This window comes from Acinonyx jubatus, chromosome B3 (assembly GCF_027475565.1).
Source record: "Acinonyx jubatus isolate Ajub_Pintada_27869175 chromosome B3, VMU_Ajub_asm_v1.0, whole genome shotgun sequence".
In the NCBI taxonomy this organism is placed as follows: Eukaryota; Metazoa; Chordata; class Mammalia; order Carnivora; family Felidae; genus Acinonyx; species Acinonyx jubatus.
Window position 1 is genome coordinate 113,984,660 of NC_069386.1, and position 22,346 is coordinate 114,007,005.

At 49.7% G+C, this 22,346-nt stretch overlaps 1 protein-coding gene across 2 annotated transcripts in view; it reads right to left on the reverse strand.

Annotated features, from left to right (window-relative positions):
* Positions 1-788: 788 nt before the first annotated feature.
* MAP3K9 (mitogen-activated protein kinase kinase kinase 9) overlaps positions 789-22,346 on the reverse strand; it is a 79,897-nt gene continuing 58,339 nt past the window's right edge. Inside the window, exons 5-12 of one of the 2 annotated variants that reach the window (XM_027066057.2) lie at positions 21,889-22,064; positions 17,552-17,792; positions 15,731-15,853; positions 14,208-14,361; positions 11,796-11,864; positions 10,274-10,386; positions 8,493-9,296; positions 789-7,182 (exon numbers count right to left, since the gene is read on the reverse strand). In XM_027066057.2, coding sequence (XP_026921858.1) covers positions 6,698-7,182; positions 8,493-9,296; positions 10,274-10,386; positions 11,796-11,864; positions 14,208-14,361; positions 15,731-15,853; positions 17,552-17,792; positions 21,889-22,064 — 2,165 coding nt within the window. In that variant the 3' untranslated portion in view covers positions 789-6,697. The remainder of the gene's footprint in view (positions 7,183-8,492; positions 9,297-10,273; positions 10,387-11,795; positions 11,865-14,207; positions 14,362-15,730; positions 15,854-17,551; positions 17,793-21,888; positions 22,065-22,346) is intronic. The other variant, XM_027066058.2, reaches the window with a different exon arrangement.

Sequence of the window (22,346 nt, forward strand, 5' to 3'; positions counted from 1 at the left end):
CGTGGAATCCCATCTCAGTCACCCCTTCTGGGCTGCAGAAGATGAGGCTAAGCTACATGGCATGAAATACAAGGTCACACCAGTAAAATATGAGGGTGTCAACACAGAAGTTTCAGAAGCTGTCTTCCGCATTCAGCTGAATGAAGAAATAGGGGACAAAGGCAGCAGAGAATAGCCCCCAACACGGTTCTTCCCGTCTGTTTTCACCCTCATCCCACCCAATATACAAATCATGGAAAGTGAAAGCACAAAGGCTGCCTGGTGATCAACTTGCTCCAGAAGAGGCCCAGAGAGGTTAAGTGGCTTGCCCGAGGTTACACAGCTGGCAAGTGCCATTGAGAGTATCAAGATGACAAGGAATCCAAGATTTTCCTCACAGGCAGAAAATCTCGTGTACAACTCCACTTGTTTGTCCTCCTAGCCCCATTTACAACTTCACCAGGAACATCAGGGTGGATGATGATAGGGGTGGGAGACAGCACACGCTTGCAGGGGCTCTGAAAGCCCAAACCCATAGCCTGTGCAGAAGTCAGTTGTGAGACGAGACTGAATCATCTCAGCAGGTGCGGCTCAGCACCATGTGCCAGAAGGGCCTCTGTGGTCCAGCTGGGAGCTCCAGGGGCTTCAGGGAGGCTTTCCCCCCACTTCCTGTTTCCTGTGCCATAGCCATGGTTTTTACTTTTCCCTACATATGGAAATCCCCCCACAAGAGCCAGTTACTTGGATATCTTGTTTAATTAAAAAGTGGGGAAAGGATAAGCTTACAAAGCACCACGGCAAACCAGAAGTCATTGTTATAACAGTTTTATTCAAGTCTGTGTGTGCTCTGGTGGTGGGACCAGGCTGAATCGGCATTACACTGTAATACGATAAGAGGTTTAGCCATTGAACCAAGCCTGCTTGGCATCCCTAGTTAACAATTTACAGTACCTTGAAAAAAAAAGAAAGCCAAAGAAAAGAACCTGGTAAGTTTCCTTCAGGACTTTTCTATTTTTAAATATTGTTGACAAATTACAATAACTTAAATCCCAAAGCAAAATGGGAATTCAAGGACACAGGGTTAGGACATATGAACAAGACACTGAAACAGGGAAGGCCTAGGGATGAAAACTGGTAGCTAATTACAGAGAAACAAAACGAACACATATGTGAACTTTCACTTTACCTAGACTCAAAGGCTCTAACAGGAAGGAAAATCCCAAAGAAAGCTTTTCTGCGAACTAAGTAAAACCCATCTCCAACTTCTTTCCTTAATCCTCTAGAAGATAGTCTAAATCTGTATGTGAGCATGTGAATATGTGAGTGTGTGAATGCGTGAATGTGTGAGCGTGTGTGTTTAGGATGGATAGTGAGGAAAATCAGAGGAGAAAGTTCACAAGTTCATCATCTCCCTTCTTTGCTACAGCTGGGTACCAAGGGCATGCAGCTCAACACAATGGCTCTTCTCAATTTCTAGCTGCAGTCGTGAGCTAACAACCCAAAGCAAGGCTACAGGCAGGGGATGCAGGGAACCGCAGGCAGTAAGAATCAGGAAGACCAGTCCTACTGGCTTCCAGGTTAAGGAAAGAGCCCGACCTTCAGAACAACAAATGACCGGGCTCCCTGAGCTGTCTAGGGAGGCCAGGGTGCTGCCAGTGCCCAAGACCGGAAATGAACAAAGCGGGAGGGCTGTCAATATCTCATCAGAACAAATGGGAAATCGTCAGCAGTCTGAGAAGATGATGAGAGGTTCACCTGACCTGCACAGCCAACCAGAAGCCCAGAGCTGGGTCAGGCTGGTTAGGCACCTAAATCCTATTAATTAGCCGTAATTAGCAGGGACTCCGGTTTCTGCCTCCTGCCTTCAAACACCAGTGCCTGAGATGCCAAGGGTCCAGTGGCAAGGCCCGGAAGGTGCCAGGGACCGAGAACTCCCAGAAGCAGCAGTGGGTTCTCCTTTCTGATGTGGATTTTTACTAATTTGAATTCCTGATCTAAGAAAGCAATGATTTGTCTGAAAGAAGAGAGCATTTAGGAATGTGTTCCTAGGACTAAATGTAGCTTGACAAGAAGCCATCCTCAGGCCTGAAGCCAAGGAGAGAGGCAAGTGGCCTAGTAGGCTGAACCACAGGAAATTGCCAATATTCGGCTGGTTTTGACCTACAACCACCCCCCACCCCACCCAACCCCCACACTTTTCTCCACAAAGGGAAATAAACTAGCAAGGTGAGGCTTATCAGTGCTGGACCCTGGGTTCCAGGACCATACATTTTAAAGTTAAAGGGCTTCGTGCTTCAGGTAGGGAAGATAGTATCATCCTCAGTTCGTTGTTGGGCTCACAGGTCCACAGAGGGGAGGAGACACTTGCAACTTCGCACACTAGCATGTGGGCAGCTCAGGTCACTGTGTTCCTGCCGTTCTTGCCACCATGGTCATTTATGATCACAACACACTGTGGTGTGGGCTGCTCTCACCCCTGACCCAGGGCCAGTCTCTGGCAGAGCTTTCAGGAAAGGCCCAGCACTACAGCAAGGGCAACACCTGCCTCTTCCCCCAAATCCTCCAAGAGGCAATGGAGTGTTTCCAACCAGCTTGAAGGCGGGGGGGGGGCGGGGGGGGGGCTCACATACCTGAGTCAAAAGCACAGGCTTAATTAAACACACGAAGAAAAGATCAAGGCTCCCTGAAGTGTAACCATTCACAGCCATCCAGCCTTTCAGAACCCGCTGTTCTGTGCTTTTGTTAAAAGCAAGCTTGAAGAGTTAGCAATGCTCAGGAGGGGTCTCCCTCCTTGTGGGGGCCAGAGGGAGGAGGGGGGCCCAATGTGGGGACTGAGGAATAGGAGTGTTGACAACAAGCCACACCTAGATGCCCTTGGGATGTCCTGTTGTGTCCCTGAGCAACCGTGGTCTGAGGGGAAAGGGGCCTTGTAAAGAACCTCACACCAGGACATGCGTCCCAAGGGCCGGCAGACCTTCTCGCAAAGATTCTTCCAGGAATTAAATAGGCCTCACTCCAGTCTCGAAAAAAACAAGACTCTGGGAATGACTCCTAAAAACTCCAAGACCCCAAACTGTCATTCTGATGCTGACTCCAGCCTCCCGGTCTCCTATTTTCCTCCTTCCTAAGACACTAATGCTGGGAAAGACCAGCCTGACAAGTTAAGTCGGGGGATCAGAAAGGAGGTTTGTAAACACCAGGTGCTGCATAAACGCAGAAGAAGATGTGCCTGACCATGGCCCCCGTTAGTCATTCTAAGCCAGCTCCAAACCACTACTCTTCCAGAAACCAAAGTAAGAAACACTAGGCAAGTCCCTTAGAGGCAAAAGTGGTGAGGACCACACTGTTAAGGTCAGCAATTTGTCCTAATGGCCGGCTGGAGCTGCATGCTTCGCCGACCTGCTCTGAAACATGTTCTCATTGCCCTTGACCGGGAAACAGGTAATGGTTGCTTTTACAGGAAGGAAATGTGAGAGTGGCTAAAAGGGGAGCCAGACAGCAAAACAGATGGTGGAAGACAGACACCTTGTTCAAGTCTTAGAGCTTGGTGCCCGACTCAGCGACCAGTCCAGGCAGCTTTCAAATTTCCCTTCCCTTGAATTTCTTCCTCTTTAAGCATTTTCTTTTCTCTACCAGCAAGTGTATCAGAAGGAAAATGATGCAATTTTGTAAAGGCCAGGAGGAAAGGTTAGCGCTATTCTGAGTTGACAAATAGAAGACATCATCATCATCTTCATCATTACTACCAGACCCTTGGGATACTAAAGGATGTGAAGTGAAGAGAGAGTAACCACCAAGCGTCTTAGAAAAAATATGAGGATAATGGAGACATCCACTCAGCCCCTGGCAGGGACCTGGATCCCGAAGGGGGGGTAAACAGAGGATAATCCTGTTTAGAATCAGTGGAAGGAGACGAGGGATCTGAGGAGAAAGGGCAGAGAGCAGTATCTGTTTCCAATCACCATCACTGGTGGCCCCTGATGCTGGGGGCCACTGGATTCCAATCATCCAATCACTTTTGGGTAATGAACACCTGCCAAGAACAGAGGGAAGGAAAGAAACGGAAAGAGAAAAAGGGATTCTGGCTACTGCTAACGCAGGGGCTCAATCCCAGCTTCAAGGCCTGCTCCTGACCGTGACCATAGAGACAAGGGAGCCTACGTGGACAACTCAAATTCTATAGGATCCTTATCCCACCAGGCCTCATCCTACAGAGAGAGAATGTGGCAGGCAGGGGCCCATCAGAGACGGGATATGGAGGAGCTGAGAGAATGCCTCTGTCTTTGCGCCAGCTCACGAAGCAGCCTCAGACTAATCCTGCTTCTGCCTCCGACAGGTGCAATTCTACCAATGGCAGACCCAGTCTTTGTCTTTCCTCCGGCTGGAGGAGTAAGAAATGGGTTCAGCCTCTTACTCAATGGCAAGTGGCCACCACTCCGTGCCCATTACATCAGTTATACTACCACTTCCCCAAAAGATGGCTGCAACCTAACAAAACAACAAAAAGTAGAAAACGGTCAATTGCCTCACAGCACAGAGCACTGCCCAGAGCCAGCAAGGTTTGGATTATGCTGTGTGCTGCGCCCCGCCAAAGGGCCATTTAGTGGAGCCAAGGGCTTATAGACACATTAGAGACTTAGGAACTGGGGCTATGGAGAGTCCAGGGAAGGGCCCAGAACACACCATCTGTGGCCCCTTCCCCAATCAAGAATGAAGAGGAGTCCCTCGGTTGACTGGAACTGTTAATAGGATTCACATTCCACAACCCCTCCCCCCCCCCCCCCCCAGCCAAGGGGTGAGGGGACAGAGGCAAAAAAAAAAAAACAAAAAAAACAAAAAACTCTACAGTCTTCACTGAAAAAAGAGGAGAGAGATGAGACACCATGGGCAACAAAACTGAGTGCCTCCCCCCCAAGATGAGGGGGGGGCCCTTGAACCAAAGTACCAGTGAGCTCATAAAACAGGGAGCCATTCGAAAACCAAGGTCACCCCTTTCCTCATTCCCGGGTTGGGACTTGATCATAGTGACAGAGAGACAGAGCGGTGACCAAACTCATCGTCTGTGCCAGCTTCACTGCTTTCCTCCTTCTGGCAGGCGGGCAGCAAATGCAGGGAACCTGCAGGCGGTCCGCCAGCGTCTCCAAGGAAATATTCCATGATAAGAGACAGGGAAGCCACATTTGGAGAGTCTGGAGGGGAGAGGAGCATGACCCAAGGCTCTGCTCCCAATCAAGTTTACGTGTCGTCCTGCACAAAGGCAACCGCTCACACTTGACACGGGAGGCCCCAGGGGAAGTGGAAATGGTGCAGGCACACAGGAGGAAGCTCCACAAGCAGCTCAACATTCCAGTTAAGGAAACAGATTCCAGAAAAGTCAGGGTTGGCCTCTGCTCTCCTTCCTACCCAGCTCAGGGTCCAGAGCCCAGCATCAGGGGCCACCTGTGCCCAGAGGCATGAGCCCTTGGTCAGTCTGCAGTGCCTGGGGCTCAAAGGTTCCTGTATATCAGTGGCTCACTAAGCACCCCACGAACATCATCGCCTCACCATATCCGTGTGTGGAAGGTACCACTGATGGCTCCGTTTTACTTCAAGGGCATCCCGTAATGGGTGGTGTGGCTGAGAAGAAATCCCCACAGTTCCAGCTCCCAGTGTCCGGGACCCTCCCACTCCCCCACCACCAATATGCTATTTTGGTGCAGTGCAGAGATATCTACCAGCCAAACACATAATCCACTGGCTCCAGGGATTGGAGGAAAGATCCAGGGAAGGGCATAACACATAATGACCAGAACAACATAACGGACCAACACAGGAACTTTGTCTCTGGCTTCAGAACTGGCACCAGTGAGTGAGTCTCCCAAGAAACTATCCCTGGGATGAGCATGTTTGTATCGGAAACTGGTCTGGCCACGTCCAGACCCCGGGTAGGAGATGGATGCCATCAACAGGTGCTGGTTTCTGCCTTTATTTGTGTGTTTCCGAAAGGAACAAGGGCAGACTCTGTTACCTTCTTTGCTGCCACTCGACTCTGTTTTTCCTAATTCCCTCTCCTCCCCCCAGGTCCCCTTACCCCTGTGGGGCTCAAATAAATAAGCGGGGCACCTGGAAGGGCAGGCGGGTAAGTACCAGGTCCCTCAACTCCTACGTCCCACACTGGGGCACCTTGCCTTCAGTCCTCCAGCGGGCACGTAAGGGCTTAGGGCACAGAAAAGCGTGTATCTCACACCAGATGAGACTCTGATTCATGGGTGCTGGGGAAGAATGTGGAAGAGGAGCAAAATCAATCACAGATCATCCAATACTGGTGTTTGGGAAGGCTGAACTCAGGGCTAACAAAAGGACTCCGGGACAGGCTCCAGACTTACCCAGGGGGCTGAGGAGAGGGGGCAGCAGACAGATTTGGCTGAGTGACCCTGCAGAGTCACCATAAAGGCGAGGAAGACTGTGGAGGGTGGGGGACATGCACGCACCCCTCCCTCCCCTACACAGCCAGAGCTGATGGCTGCAGCCCCTTCCAGTGGACATGGGTAGAAAGGCCCTACAGGGCAGGGGACCCTCTGAAGTGGCCCTGCTTCCATCCCTTCCACCTTCAAAGTGCATTATCAGTGCAAGAAGTAGGGCTGGATTTCAGGGGGTCCAACTCCGAGAAAGGGCTGTGCCAGCCAGCTCCCCCCATCTCCTCCTGCTTCCCCCTTGCCCACCCCCAACCCTTTTCGTGTTAAGACCAGAACTCTTGCTGAATCTCATAAGGGGCGGGCCTGTGTGTGTTCAGTTCAGCTCTGCACAGCGGCACGGTGCTGTCCTGACTCTGGCCCTCTGCGTCCAGGTCCAGAAGCGTCCGCTCAGCAGGGGGCAGCGGCCCCGCTTGGAACGGGAGCAGGGCCGGGAGTCCGGGCCGCTCATCCACAGTGCTGCTGCTGCTAGCGAAGCAGGAGTCCAGGTTGCTGGGTGTCTCCGTGCTGGAGCTGTTGGCTGGGGAGGCGCTACGGGCATGGCTGGGGGACACAAACCACCAAGGGTCCAGCCGTTGCCGGTTGGCAGAAGGACGTGGCCGAGGCAGAAACTCCAGGGTCTTGGGTCTCTCCAGGGTAGAATCCTGCTGTGTGTTCCAGCGCCTTGGGGTCGGGGGAAAGACCACATTGGGGTCAGGGAGACGGGGGAATTCACCTGGGTCTCGGCTGGGGCTGGGGGTTTTCAACATTCCTGGGCAAAGAGACAGAGGGAGAGGCATCAGGTGATGGCACACATTTCTAGACCAGATAGACACTGCTCCCTCCCCATACCTGCCACATCCCTATTCACCTGGAATAACACGAGCAACAAATATTTAAGCAGCACCTACTATGTGCAGCGGAGTGTGCCGGGAGGCACTGGGGATACAACAGTGAACTAGAAGGCCATGATCACTGTCTCCGATAATAAAATAAGAAGAGGACATACGGGGGTCACATCCGTAATGAAAAACCTACGATCCATGGGCCACCCTGTGGTCTGAAAAACAAGTTTTATTGTAACACAGCCGCACCTACGGCTTGTTCTCCCACGACAGCAGCAGTGTTGAGTAATTACAACGGAGACCATACGACCCCAAAAGCTTAAAATATTTACTATCTGGCCCTTTACCGAGAAAGTTTGCTGGCCCCTGACGTAAGGAAGTGTCTGTTTATTTCCAGTTCATCCATTTAATAAACATGTGAGGCCAGATCAAATCTAGGTCTCAAAAATCTGAAGATGAGTCATAAGGTCTCTTCCCAAAGAAGACACATACCTGAGTACAACAAAAAATCTAAAGCCGAAAGGGAAAATACAATTGTCATTTACACTCAAAATCTCCCTGAAATCCCAGTCGCCATCTCCTCTCCTACTGGGTGAGAGGGGTTGCAAAGTCAGGTTTCGGTCTTCTAGGGAGCAAGTGACAGTGGCAGGAAAAGACAGGGATATGGACACCCAGGTGGCTCAGCGTCAGGGAAGGCGAGCTCATGCACAGGCACAGGAATGTATCTGGATTTGGAGTCAGGCATGAACAAGGGATGAGCGATACAGGCAGGATGCATGGGAGGAAGCTTGCCCACGAGTAGGTCTGTACTAAGCTGTAATCACAGGCAAGAGCCCAGCTACGTGGCACAAATACCCCTCCTGTATGAGTGTAGCATTCCTTCTGGTAAGTTTTGTCTCCACTTCAGGGAACGAGCACAGCTCGGCTCCTGCCCCTCCTATGCCCTGAAGGCACTGCACTGTGCCCTCCAAGACCCAGGGCCTGAACAGCCTACAGGAGCCCTGGGTCCGATTCTCCCCAGAACCTGCGGTCTGCCTTCACTCCTCAGGGAAGCCCCCTGCCGAGGCACAGGACAGAGAGAAATCAGTCGGCCTGGCCATCTCTCCAACCCCAGGGCAGCTCGTCCTGGTGGGCCGAGTCAGAGGAGGAACTGTCATTCTCATTTTGCCATTCACTCCAATCTTGCCACATCCGGGAGGCCCAAGAGCAGGAAAGAGAAGAGGAGGACGGGACTCACCTGTTCCTGGGCTGGGGCTCAACCCATTGCTGGAGGGGCTCCTGCTGGCTAGGAGAGCCACTGGCTTGAGGGCCCCATCAGAAGGAGTCCGCCGGTGACCACTGGGCTGCGTGGGGGCCGTAAGGGTGACATGGGTAGGAGTCAGGGATTGGTTAGGGTCTCGCTTGAAGCGTTCCACTCGGACATTGACCAGGGGGTTGTGGGTGCAAGGGGTCAGGGGTGGGGCTTCAACCGGACTGATGGGCATCTCGTACACCACGATCTCGTCACTGTCAGAACGCAGCAGGGAGCGGGTGGAGTTGCACTCCGAGATGGAGGAGAGAGAAAGCAGCGTGAGGGAGGCAGAGGGGTCTCCTAGCAACAGCATGGGCTCCTCCTTCTTGAAGAGCTTCCGGGATGGGGGGCTGGTGCTCCGACGAGGACGGCTGGCCCTCTGGAAAAGACCCTCACGCCTCTTCTTCTCCTCCCGGGCTGGTGGCTCAGGCTCCTCTGGGGGAAGCAGCTGGCACTTGCCAGCTTCAAGCAGGTCAAAGCCCAGGCCTGTGGCCGCGAGAACAGCCCCACAGCCAAGCAGAGCCACCTCACAACGGCGGTGGTGGGTGCCACCCCGCTTGAGGCTGTTAGTTGGCGTCAGCTGAGGGGTACTGTTGGCTGAATTGACTGGGGTGGGCTCCTCGTGGACTCCATCACTGGAGGGGCCCTCCCCATCCTCTCCGCGAGGGAACGGGATACAGAGGTAGGACTGGTTGGGTGAATGCTGTAGACGACTCTCCCCACTCCTGGGACCTTCGCTGTCCTCATCCTCTGGAGACGACAAAAATGGCAGGGTGTGGGGGACAGGAAATGGGAATGAGGCAGCAAGAGTAAGAATCTCACCCTTCTCCCCAACCCTGGGCCTCCTGGTGGATTTTCAGGAGTGCAAGGGTCAAACAGTCTCACAGGCAGGATAAGGACCGGGCATTGAACCCACAGGGCTTTACCCCTCCACACTCAACCGTGGCCAGTATGAGGCAATCACTCTCCATTCCAGAGCCTATTTTCCTGTGTGCAGACAAATCTGCTAATTTCCTACTTCTTGCATTGGGATCCTCAACACAAGAGGTACAGTGTGTGAGTTTCCTAGAATAGTGGGTAGAACAGAAACATCCCTAATGTTTTTGCACCTTAAAACTGGAAGGGACCTTGAATTTCTACAACAATGGCCTAGAGGCCGGTCTCAAGACCAGTGTCCCGCAACGGACTGGAATCCTCTACGTGGGTTAAGGCCCATCTATGCTGTAGACTGACCTACTAAGACTTGGAAATCTTCAGAGAGAAGAGGACATCCTATCTCAGAGAGAGAGGGAGCCTGGAGAAGACCTTACCCATTCAGCAATCACAGGCAACTGGAAAGCTTCCTTAGAGAAAGACCACAGTGTCTTCCACCACCATCTCCTGTCTTGCAGACTCCCCACGTTAAAATACAAAGAGGCCCAAGCAGATGGAAGCGCCTGATTCAAGTCCTCACCCTCTGCACTGCCCTAAGGAGACTACAACCGGCGCCCTGGGATAGGAGGCCAAGGGCAGGCTCCATGGCAGCAGTGGGAACAAACTGTGATTTGGGAAGGTTTGATGCAATGGGAGTAGAGCCAATGAAGAGGGAATAGGGTGAGGGCCCAGGAGTTGGGTCAAAGAGGAGACAATCCCCATGAGGTGGTACTAGGAGTCCTCAAACACTCCCAGAAGCGTGGCCAGAAGTTCCCTGAGGGAACAGGGACAGTCAGGACAAGGGCCATGCTTACCCATCTCCATAAGGCTGGTGAACCCTGGCAGGGCTGGGCTACTCCTCGGGCCCTTCCCCAGGTTGGGGGCACTGGACGACCACTGTTTATATCCATCTACCAGGGACTTGAGGCTAAATAGGAGGAAATGGGGGAACTGTTAGAACTGGTGACTTCCCTTACTCCACCCTCACCTCCAGGGGCCCATGGAAACGTCTCTTTCTGTGTGCTTAATTCCACCAAAGCCCAAGAGCCTCGGGGTAACGAACATTACTGGGTCCCCTCGTGTCACAAACAGAAGTGCACATGCTCCAGGAAAAGAAAAGCAGGGCCATGAACCCACCCCTTCACATGCTGCTACGGAGCTGTGGAAAGATCTAGCAGGCAGGCCGGCAAGAAGACAGGAAGAATGAGGACTGCCCAGCACTGGCCAGGGTCTTGCCTGAGCCCACCTTAAGGCAGAGACGATCACTCCAGGACACTGTGTCCAGCACACTGCTGACATCAGAGACACTGCAATTCGAAGCCTTGTGATCCCAGGCGAGCCCTGGGCAGATGAGCTAGCAGGGATGGGCCATTTCTCAACTTCTCCTTCCAAGCTCACGGCATGCTTAGGCAACTTTCCAAGCCACTTTTCAAAAACAAAAATCAGCCAACAAAGCTGCACCAAAGCAGTGCACTTTGGGACAGACCTATGTGGGTAGTACATAATGCTGCACTCGAGCCCCTGGTTTGTCTGGGAATGAAGAGGAAAAGGGCAGGAGCTTGCTATCAAGTCCCTGTGATGAGCTCACACCTGCCAGCCAGTAACTCTGAGGATCCTGACGGGGCACCCCATCAACCCCCTTTACGATGGGGGAGTCAGAGGCCCAGAAGCACTGGTCTTTTCTCTAATGGACAATGAAGAGAGAAGGCTGAGGACTCCGTGGGTTATGGCTGCCTTGGACATACCAGGATTATAACCAGAGGTGGCTCTCATTTTAGGGCCAGGAAAAGCTGTTCAGCTAAAGCCCACTCTTCCCGGTCCATCTCGAGGGAGAGAGAGGGACCAACTTTTCCCCTCACTTCAGATCTCTATTTCAAGTGCTGTCAGAAACACCAGTGAATTCAAGTATATTCCGGCCACCATTGGTTTCAATCAAAATACACAGCCAGGGACAAGCATGCTAACCAAACCCACAGCCTGGGACTTTTAGCTGATGATCTTATAACATCACCTCCAGCTCTGAGTTCAAGGGGAATCCAGATTAGCAAAGTCAAAGCCAGTGCTAAAGTTCAAAGCATAAATAGTCATGTACTGCCCCCTAAAACTAAGGGTGCCAGGAGAATCCCCACAACGGGAATGGTCAGAGAAGTGAGGAGAGGGAAAGTCAGACCAACACAGGAATTTCCCAGGGTGCACGATGGTACTGCTTTAAAGGAAAAAAATCAGCATAGCCTTGGCAATAATGAGGTTTGAGTCTACCGGATGTGCTGTGAGGACAAGGAAATGGAAGGGGACTATTACAAACACATTTGATGAAAGGGTGAAGATTAGACTCACCCCAGGTGGAAATGTGGAGACTCTGATGGGGTACTTAAACCATTAGCTTTCTCACGTCTCTGAGGGGATCTTCAATGAATAAAGAAAATCAGTAGTAGGCGACAGTGGGTACATCCAATTCAGTATCTCCCACAGGGGAGCCCTCAAGGCTTGACTCTAGCTACATTGGTAGCTGCCCTCCTCTGGCCCGGTAAGCAAAGCCCACGCGATGAAGGAATCCTAACAAGGAGACCCAGGACCTCCCAATCTGTGGGACAAAGGTCCTTGAGCAGCCACAGCATAACTGCAGAGGCCGCGTGAACCCACAGATACCCAAGCTATCTACAAGCAAGTGCGTACGTTTCCTATAGATATGTACTCGTTTTTTAAAGGATGTATATAGTCACTTAACATTACTGAATTCAATATAGCTTTTTGTTGTTAGGGATTATTTTCTTCCGTTGATAGGGGCTAAAATTAGAAATATTATCACACAGAGGCTCCCAAAATTTCTGACGTTAAAGAAGCCTTTACTCGAGAATGAACAGAATATACTTTATTTCTTCAACAGGAATTGAGAATCATAAAAAATTCAAGTCATATTTTGGGGCGCCTGGGTGGCTCAGTCAGTTAAGCGTCCGACTCTTGATTTTGGCTCAGGTCATGATCTCACAGTTTTTGAGTTCGAGTCCCACAATGGGCTCTATGCTGACAGTGCAGAGCCTGCTTGGGATTCTGTCTCTCCTTCTCTCTGCCCCTCCCCTCCCCCACCTCTATGAACTGCTTCAATAGTTTTGAGGACAAATCTATGCAAGGAGGAAGAAAATTCAAAGTTAATATTTTGAAACATGAACCAAAGTTAATTTACTAAACAAGACGAAAAACATCTATAAATGAAGCAGAACCAGAGAAGCTACTGAAATGTCAGAAACATCCAGGGATTCAGCGTGACTGACTTTCAGACCCATCCTAACCCTACTCTACCCCAGGGCTCGAAGGAATCCAAACTGAGGGAGATCCTGCCTCTACAGGACCTAGCACAGCAGAGCAATTCACCATTCCTAAAGGACCATCATCGAGCCCTCACAGAGCTCAGGCCGTTCACCCGATGTACCTAAATTTTCTATTCCAAGGTATTTGTGATTTCTAAAGCCTGGCTTTGGAGTCAATCCTTTTTGAATCAAATTGCTATTTTCGTTCTCAGCTCAGATCTGACATGAGAGAACAGATTTTGGACATGAAATCTTCTTAGTATTCGAAGGAATACCAAGGCCACTTACAGGTTCGGGCACAAGTTCAGGAAAGTCTCTGAAAAGGGCGAAGGGGATTACTGCCTATTCTCACAGGCTCAGAAAAGTAAAAAAACAGGATTCTAGCCTCTAACACCAAGAAGAAGGTACGAAATAGAAAATGCACCAGGAGCAGGGAAGAACCATCACAGCAGGTATTACAAATGCTTCCTATGAGCCCGCTAATCTTGTATGCACTTCCCAAAATGGACTTATTTAATCCTCACATCAACCCCGGGAGATGGGTACTGGTGTAACTGCCGATTTACAGATGAGGAAACACGAGGCCACACGGTGAGGCATGGCAGAGCCAGGATTCACGCCCAGGCAGCCTGGGGTCAGGGGTTATGCTCGCCACCACTACACGGTGAGCACCTGGTCTACGAAGAACCAGGACTTGAGAGAATTTAACTTGTAAGAACACAAGCACATCCAGGGCACGAAGCCGGGTCCCCTGCTTCGCTCAGAGGACGCGCTCACACCTGTCCGTGTAGCAACGAGGTGGGGCTTAAGAGAAGCTCCGGTTGGCCCTGGGGTCACATCTGAGTGTACTCGCTACCAGGGCTGGGTCATTCCACCTGCCCTTGCTTCGGGATAAGCCTCCAAGTCAAGAGAGGCCTGTAAGCCTTGCTCTTCCTTCTCTTGGCTCTGAGCGGATGTTTTAAGGGAAGAGCCGGGTACAAGTAGGACACCTGGCTGAACTCATCACATTTGGTTCATGCTTAATGTACCTGCAACTCTGAGTCAGACCCCTATAGGTGTCGGCAAACTACAATGAGGGGGCTAAATCCTGTCCACCACCTACCTTCATAAAGTTTTACTGAATCAACATAGCCACGCTCATTCATTTACAAAGTGCCCATGGTCTATGGCTGCCTTTGCACTACAACACAGGAGGTGAGTAATTGCAAAAGAGAGGATGTGACCCACAAAGCCTAAAATATTTATTATCTGACCCTTTACAGAAAACGTATGCTGAGCCCTGTCCTAGGAGGTTCAGGAAACGAGGACGTTGGAAAACTGAAGCTTGTAATTTCTCAGAAAGCAATGAAACACAACAGAGGAGAAGGTGTTTCATATCATAGTTTTAAAAGGGTATACCCATCTTTAAGTGGAAAGAACCTCTTAACATTCTGGCTCTTACCCTTCGTCTCCCGAGGCAAGCTCCTTCTGACCAAGTGTACTTGGCCCCCACGTCCGTCCTTTCTTCTTGGGGGCCCTCTTCTCCTCCTCCTCCCCTTCTTCTTTGGGGACGACTGAGTTCCGGCCCCAGGTTTTGCTGCTTTCACCTGGTGTCACTGTGAATAAGAAAAGTTGGATGGGATCTGGAAAGAAAGATAGACAGGCTCCCCCCTCCAAAACTAGCCTCTACCTCACCAGACAGACACAGACACATGCGCCCGTGGACACACACGCACGGAGTTACAGGGAAGAAGTCACACCTCCTCAAAAACTCTGTGCCCAAGTGGAGCCTTCAAGTCCTCAGCCACCAATCACTGAGCACTCGCAAAGTACCAAACATGGAAAAACTGCCCAGATTCTCGTAAGTCCAATGCAAAGCTGGAGCTCAGGCCAGCCAGACGGCAGAGTTCCAAACAGATCTGACTTAAAGAACTTGGTTTTGTTGGGTGGGACTGGACGGGGAGGGGCAGTGGGTGAGGAGTTAGGAAGGAGAGAAAAAATATAAGGGGGTAAGGAAGACTTGGAAGTGCAGAAAGGAATTGTAGGTAAGAAAGGAAGATAATGAGGAACTCAAGACTACGGAGAAGGAAGTCAGGAGTAGGAGAAGGGGAGGGAACAGGCCTAGAGAAATATACTAAATAAGAGAGGAGGAACATTCTTCTGACATTGCTACCTTATAACAAGGGCTGAAACCCAAATGCTTCAGAGGCTTACATCATACATGAGTGAACGATTCCAGACACCAAAAAATAGGGAGCTGCGGGGACTGAGGCAAAATACGGTGCATAAGGAAACTGCCATTGGTTCTAGCCAACTGCGGCCACGTGAAAAAGGGAATCCACTGATACGAACCGATTTTTCAAGGATAGCCAGAAATCTAGGGCTTTTAAAAAAATGAAATCTCTGTCTTTAAGTTAGGGGAACTACTTTGTTCACGTACACACACACACACACACGTGTGTGTGTATAAATTCTTTTCAGTAAACACAGTGGTGAAAATAAAATCGGTCCCAATTTGGCCTATCACAAAGTCTTTGGCGAGTTTTCTTAGGAACTACACTTTGAAAACACCCTTCCCTGGGAAGCATGAACAAAAGAAAAACAGTGATGCCCCAAACATGGCGAAGAGTGCACAAGGTCTGTAGGCCAGGGTACCAAGCAACCCAGGCCAGGTACCAGGGTATCTATATCACACACCAGTTTCCAAATTGCTTTGTAGTTCACTAAGGATCCCGTCGATACCCACAACCCCCTTTGCTGGGATCTAAGAGTAAAAGGTAGAGGAGGCAGTAGTAAAGCTAATGGAGAGAGACAAGAAGGAGGGCTACGGGTTTGCGTACATATGTGCATGTATATACACATTGTCGAGGAGAGGTGGCAGAAGTTATGGATGGAGCAAGCCTGGGCCAGTCGGTGGCTGGACAGAGCAGGGGACAGGTGCCCCCGGTGTGTTCTGGCCCCAGCTAATTTGGGAAACAGTCTCACACTGGATGGCTCGAAGGCGAGGAATGATGGTGGGGCTCGCAGGAGGACTGGAGCGGCTGTTGGTGAGACTCTTCCTTTTATCCATGGTGGGGGAGGCCTGAACCGTGAACTTGTGCTGGAAATCTGCTTGGGGAAACACAGACATGTGTGTGCATTAGCATTTTCCCATACTCTAGTTCCTATGAGAAAAGTGAATGCATCCCCGCTAGATGCATTTTCCCATAATCTAGTTCCTATGAGAAAAGTGACATGTCCTGGGCTTGAGGGACAGGCCCCAGTTTCCCAAGAAGCAACTTGTTCACCTAGGAAATGTTCTCTTTCTCCCCAAAGAAGGCAGGGCAGCAGGACCAACATATGAGGAGAAGGAAAATTCACTGTCTAAGCGAATCTTATATATACAGATTTACAATAGTTGTTTAAGACATGAGACTTGTTGCGTATTCTAGGAAATCTAACTTAAAATTCTTTTTCTTGGGGTGCCCGGGTGGCTCAGTCGATTAAGTGTCCCACTCTTGATTTCAGCTCAAAATAAATAAAAACAATTCTCTCAAAATTCTCTCTCAAAATAAATAAAAACAATTCTGCTTCTTACAATCTATTAGTACATGTCCCCTTTTCTTAGGGACCAAAGCAGGGAGACTGATGTTTCTCATTGAGTGCAGGCAGGGCAGAGTAATTAGGACTAATCCTTGGTGGGAACCTAGGAAAGTGAGGGCAACGGGGCTAATGGTCCAGACTGTGACGTCTTCCAGAGGCAGTTATGGCAGAGCATGAAGAACGTAAAACTCGCAGCTCTGGATTTCTAAGTTCCAGTGTCCTCATGTATCGAGAAGCGTGAACAGCTGAGTGTTCACACCTAGGTCTCCCCACTAGATGCAGTGTTCCAGAAGGTGGGAGCTACTGTTTTCCTATGAGCCTTCCCCAGCACACGGCAGCAGCGTGGCACCACACGCAACACGTTCGAGAGGGACTCAAAGACTCCCTGTTGCCTGGCCAGAAAAAATGTGCAACAGGGACACCAGTAAACATGTCCCACAAACAAAGTCACGGAATTTCACTAAATGGATTCCCTTGTCTGTACCGAAGCCACCAGTGCTTACAATCATCGACTATTGTTCCTATTCCGCCCTTTTCCCTTGGTTCCTTACACTTCTATAGGTTTGCTTCCCAGACCTGATAAACTTAGACTACAACGAAGTTTTTTTCATCTACATAAACACACACTCACCTCCCTCCACGGGTACACTACACCCCACAAAGATTCTACTTCACAGATTCCTTTTACTTTGCATTTCCCCAAGCCTGGACGTACTCCAGATGTGCCTTTATTCACCCAATGTGCTTCTGAAAGGTTGTGCATAAATCAAATTCTTACACATTAATCCTGATCTCCACTGCTCGCACACAACTAATTATTTAAAGAAAGCCAGAGATAAGTTATTCTGCTCTCTCGTCTCTGGCATACGCACGCCCCGGAATCTGCCCCTGCAGCTCTGGGCCTCCTCACCGGGCTTGCCTCATGTGAGACGTGTCTATGTGAGCCACCACGCGACTGTCAGTCTGGACCGTGCCCGCCTGTCAGGTCCACCAGCCACCAGTCGGTCTTCCTTCACACCCTGTGTTCAGTCACCCTCAAAAACTCCCCCGGAGCCGGGTAGCTTCTCCGCAGGCCAGTCTTTCCGGTGAGCGGAACGGGCCACGTCCAACCTGCTCCGTTCTGAGCCCCAGAGCCCCATCCCTGGCCGCCCCCCCACCCCGGGTCCCCTGCAGCAGGCTGCCCTGCTCCCTACCCCCCCAGCCGCCCCCAGCCCCGCCGCTGACCGGAAGGAAGGCTGATGCGGTTCCCATCCTTGAGCTTCAGCCGGCTCTTCCTGAACTTGCCCTTGCGTTTCTTCACCCGGGGCTTCTCCTGGCACAGCTGGTGGATGATGATGTTGAGCTCCCGCTCTAGGATGTCGATCTCCCGCTCGGCCAGCTCCTGCTCGCGGCGCCGCAGCAGCTCCTCCTGCGTCTTCTGCTGGAGCGCGGCCCGCGTCAGCTCCTCCTCCCAGGTGCGGAGCTCCTGCAGCGGCAGACGCAGTGGGGAGAAGACGGGGCGTTCAGTGCAGGGGTGGAGGCCGAGGGCCCCCGAGGGCCAGTGCTTCCTGGAAACCTGGACAGCGCTCCTGTGATGCCCATACCCCCGGTCCCAGGAGGAGATGCAGGCCTCACAGGTAGCTGGTAAACGGACACCTGACCACGCTGGACGCTGGGGACAGGAAGGCTGGGCACGGCCACACTGAGGACACGGCTACCGCAGCCCTGGAGACAGGGGCTGGTAGTTCCCAGGTGCTCCCTGATTACTGATAAAAATTGCCTGTGACTGGAAAAAAATGAGGGGGGGGGGGTTGGGTAGAAAATATAATCCTGTCCTTAAATTTTACAGACTTGGGGAGCGCCTGGGTGGCTCTGTCGGTTAAGCATCCGACTTCGGCTCAGGTCATGATCTCACAGTCCGTGAGTTCGAGCCCCGCGTCAGGCTCTGTGCTGACAGCTTGGAGCCTGCTTCAGATTCTGTGTCTCCCTCTCTCTCTGCCCCTCCCTCCCCTGCTCATGCTCTCTCTCTCTCTGTCTCAAAAATAAATAAAAACATTAAAAAAAATTCACAGACTTGGTTCTATTTTAATTTTTTTCCCCATTATATATGGGACGTTTCTTAAACCGGAGCCAACTAAATGTGATCTAGCTTAAAATGTGCCCCCCCTAGAAATGAATCACCCTCCAGGCATCACCTAACACTCAAATAAAAATATATTTCCAGAGTGATTGTTCAAAAAAGGGAGTCTTCTAAACCTCTGTTCAGTTGGTGAGTGACTCTACTGAGGCATGTGGTTTGAACTCTCCTCTTATCTCAAAGGACAACCATTTGCTGTGGAAGGACCACGACAGCACAGCAAAGAGAAGAGAAAACATTTCCCAAAGTCTTTGCCAGGTGCTTGCTTTAGTAGATGGGCAAGCCCTCTTGCCTGCTTCCCCTTTTTCCTTCTGCATGAATTTATGAAGTTCCTGAGATGGGGGGTGGGGGGGAAGGGGAGGTGGTATTAGGTATTAGGAGAGGAAACAGGAATGAGAACAGAACATGTACATACAATTGTCAAATCTGGCACCTAAACTGTTAGCACTGGTTACCCAGGGCGTAAGACTGAAGTGAGGGGGCATGATGTAGTCAAACCTAAAAAAAAAATGGGCATTTCTTCAATAAAGTAGTCAGAGCAACACTTCTGTGGTCGAAAGCTACAATTTCTCCATGGAATGCTCCACTGTAAGAAGTCATTCTGGACTGTAGAAAGGGAGCCTAGAGCTAGGAAAAAAGTTTGTGAACACATATTGGCAAAGCTGAGCAGTGGGTAGAGAACAAAGAGAGAACAGAGACCTGAGGGGAATAAAATATTCTGACATTTAGGAACTTTCACTCAACTTGCCCTCTACTCTCAAGAGACTATCAAAATTGATAATAAATGTTATAGAAAAGGCAGAAGTGAGAAAAGGATTAGCACCTTGAAAACTGTCTTTACATGATAGGTGCTCAGTGTCAACACATGAATGAGAAAGGAGGGGGAGACAGAATTCAATTTTATAAATACATGCCTTTACGGGAACCCAGATTCATCCAAAGTGTCTGAGAGATGAGCCTGAACTTTTGGACTTCTCCTTCTTTAATGAAATAAGCAACTGTTGTATGCTCCCCCCAAAACCTTGGCTCTCCTTATCCCAGTACTTTGTTTTCACCACAAAGGAGAACACACACACATGGAAGATTGAGAAAAATCATTCCGGGTTGGTTGATTTTGCTGCTAGATGGGAAAGTTAAAAAGTTCAAGCTGATTTCAGCTTTCCTAAGTCATCTTCTCCTGTGCGTTCTTGTCTAGGGGATGGTTTGTGTTGTAGCCCCCTCTTTTGTGGGAAGTCAGACCCCAGTCCAGAGACAAATCCATTGTCACTATATGTGGAAGCTGTCAAGTTGAGACACGCTGAGAATGAGCTGAATCATATGGGAAACCAGGACATTTGTGGAGTACTTGCCAATGGCACCATATATCTGGAAGACTCAAACATGTGAGTCTCCTGCTTGTGAAACGCCTATTTGGGGATCAGTCTTCTAGTATGCAAATCACATTATCTGCATACAATGATTTAGTAGGAATGTCTCCAGAGAGAAAGCTCATTATCCATCTCGCCCTCACTTGCCCAACTACAAGCCTTATAATGGACAGGCATCATAGCAAGGGCTCTGGGGGCACCTCAGTGGCTCAGTCGGTTAAGCATCTGACTCTTGACTTGGGCTCCGGTCATGTTCTCACGGTTCTTAAGTTGGAGCCCCGTGTCAGGCTCTGCACTGACAGTGCGGAGCCTACTTGGGATTCTCTCTCCCCCTCTCTCTCTGCCCCTTCCCCACTTGTGGACATGCTCTCTTTCTCTCTCAAAATAAACTTAAAAAAGAAAAAGAAAAGAGAGCAAGGACTCTGGAACAAACTGGCTGAATAGTGGCCTGGAGTGAATTACCATGGGCATCATATGCAATATGGAGTTAACAGCACTGACAGCACATGGTACGTAAGACAATTATTATCTTATTGTGTAAGATTACATAAGAATTCATATTAATTACTTAGAGCATGGCACAGGGAACATGCTCTACGTATGTTAGCTGTTATGAGAATGGGTTTGGCTTTTCCTAGTAACTATTTACTGACAAAATCCAAGTTTCATTCTTCTTAGTGGCTAGTACCCTTATAATTTCATCAATCAAAAGAAAGAAAACCAAGAGTCAAATGATTCAACAGTCTAAAAAGAACCAGCAACTCTAGGTTTCTTCTAGTTGGAATAGCATTAGTAACAGGAACAAACTCGATTAATTACTCTGCTCCAAGGTCAGTGTCGGTTTCCCCCCACCCCCCAGGTCACAAAAGATGTCATAGACTCACTCCATTCCCCTGCAGAATGCTCACTGACTTGCCAAATACTACCAGGTTTAGGACTGCTATATGGCATTAAAAAAAAAAAAAAAAAAAAAGAGTTTAATTTCTTCACATCAGCTCCAGAAATGATTTTTAAGTCATTTGTTTAGGGAAACAACAATGATATTGGAGAGAAAAAGGTTTTGGAATCAGAAGATCCAGGTTCAAGATTCTGCCTCTCACTATACTGGCTGTGTGACTTTAGACAAGTCACTGACCCTCAGCCTTGAGATGAAAAAGGTAATACCTGCCCTACATGCTGGGGGCAAGGGCCATAACCCCCCCCCCCCCCAAGATAAAAATGATACAAGGTTCTTTTATCATCAGACATTTCAAGTGAAAGAACTTGAAAGACATACACAATTTTAGCTACTGTTATTATATTAAATTGCTTCCCAAATGCCCATAATGGGGAATGAGAAGGGAAAACAGAAATTAACCAAGAGACACATGGACGCCGCTTATGCCCACAGCTATAGCCCTTAGGTCCAGCCTGGCCCCTGTAGTAGAAGCAACATAGGTGCTGGTGTTAAGCTTCACTTCTGTGGATACTGGCTGCTAACCAGGCATGAAGGGCAAAGAGAGGAGCCACATAGGGAATGGACACCAAAACAAAAAGGTAGATCTTTAGTAAGCTAAGAATATCTGAACTCCTCAGTCAGTTTGGGTTTGAGCCCTTTTCATAAAAACACGCAGAATACCAAATAGTTTCAGAACCGTAGTATTTTTAGCCCATCGCTATTTCTGATTCTGATACCTGTGCTCAGTGTTGAAGTATCCCTGTAACAAGTTAACCCCTCACCCCCAGAAGTCCACTACAGAACCAAGAAACATTTCTAGAACTTTCTCATACTTTCTGCTGGCACTTACCCAGTGGTGCTCTTCCTCTGGTTTGGACAATGAAATAGATACTCTGTAAGAAGAGCTTTGGATCATGACTCCCCTACTTGTTCCTGCCATATCCCGGAAAGAAAGAAAACGTCTATACTATTTCAGGGCATACCTAAGGCCTGGAGAACTCTCTCCATGTAAAGCCGGGAAGAAAAAAGCTGCTCTGTTACCACAGACCAAGCAGGAAGGTGGTTGTGTCGGAATTTGTCCAGAGGCCCCAGTGGGGAAGGTCCACTGATTCAATGCATGGCTTTTTCTTGTTTTATTTACCTTTTCTTTGGCCCTGAGTTGGTCAAACATCTCCTGAATCTCATGTTTCCAGTCATCCTGCAGGCAGTGGAAGGAGTCCTTGGGCATTTCAAAGAAACCAGACTCCTCTATGGTAGTTAGCTGGTCCAGGATATTTGTGAAAGATGGTCGTGAGTGAGGGTCGGGATTCCAGCAGTCTGCACGGAACACGTGAGCGGACAGAAAGCATGAATGGACAGAGACAAGCGTTAAGACTTAGAATATTACAGGACCTCACTTACCAGAAGTAGTTTTCTCCAGAAACTGAAACACTGGGTAGGTAACCACAAATAGGGCTGGGGAAATAAAACAAGCTGCCCACCCTCAATATTATAAAGACTGAATGGGGAAATACAATGCCGCTGCCCCCATCTGACTCTGTTGAGTTAGCATAAGAAAAGCAAGTCCAGAGACTCTGCCTGCGTAAAGTTCAACAGCCA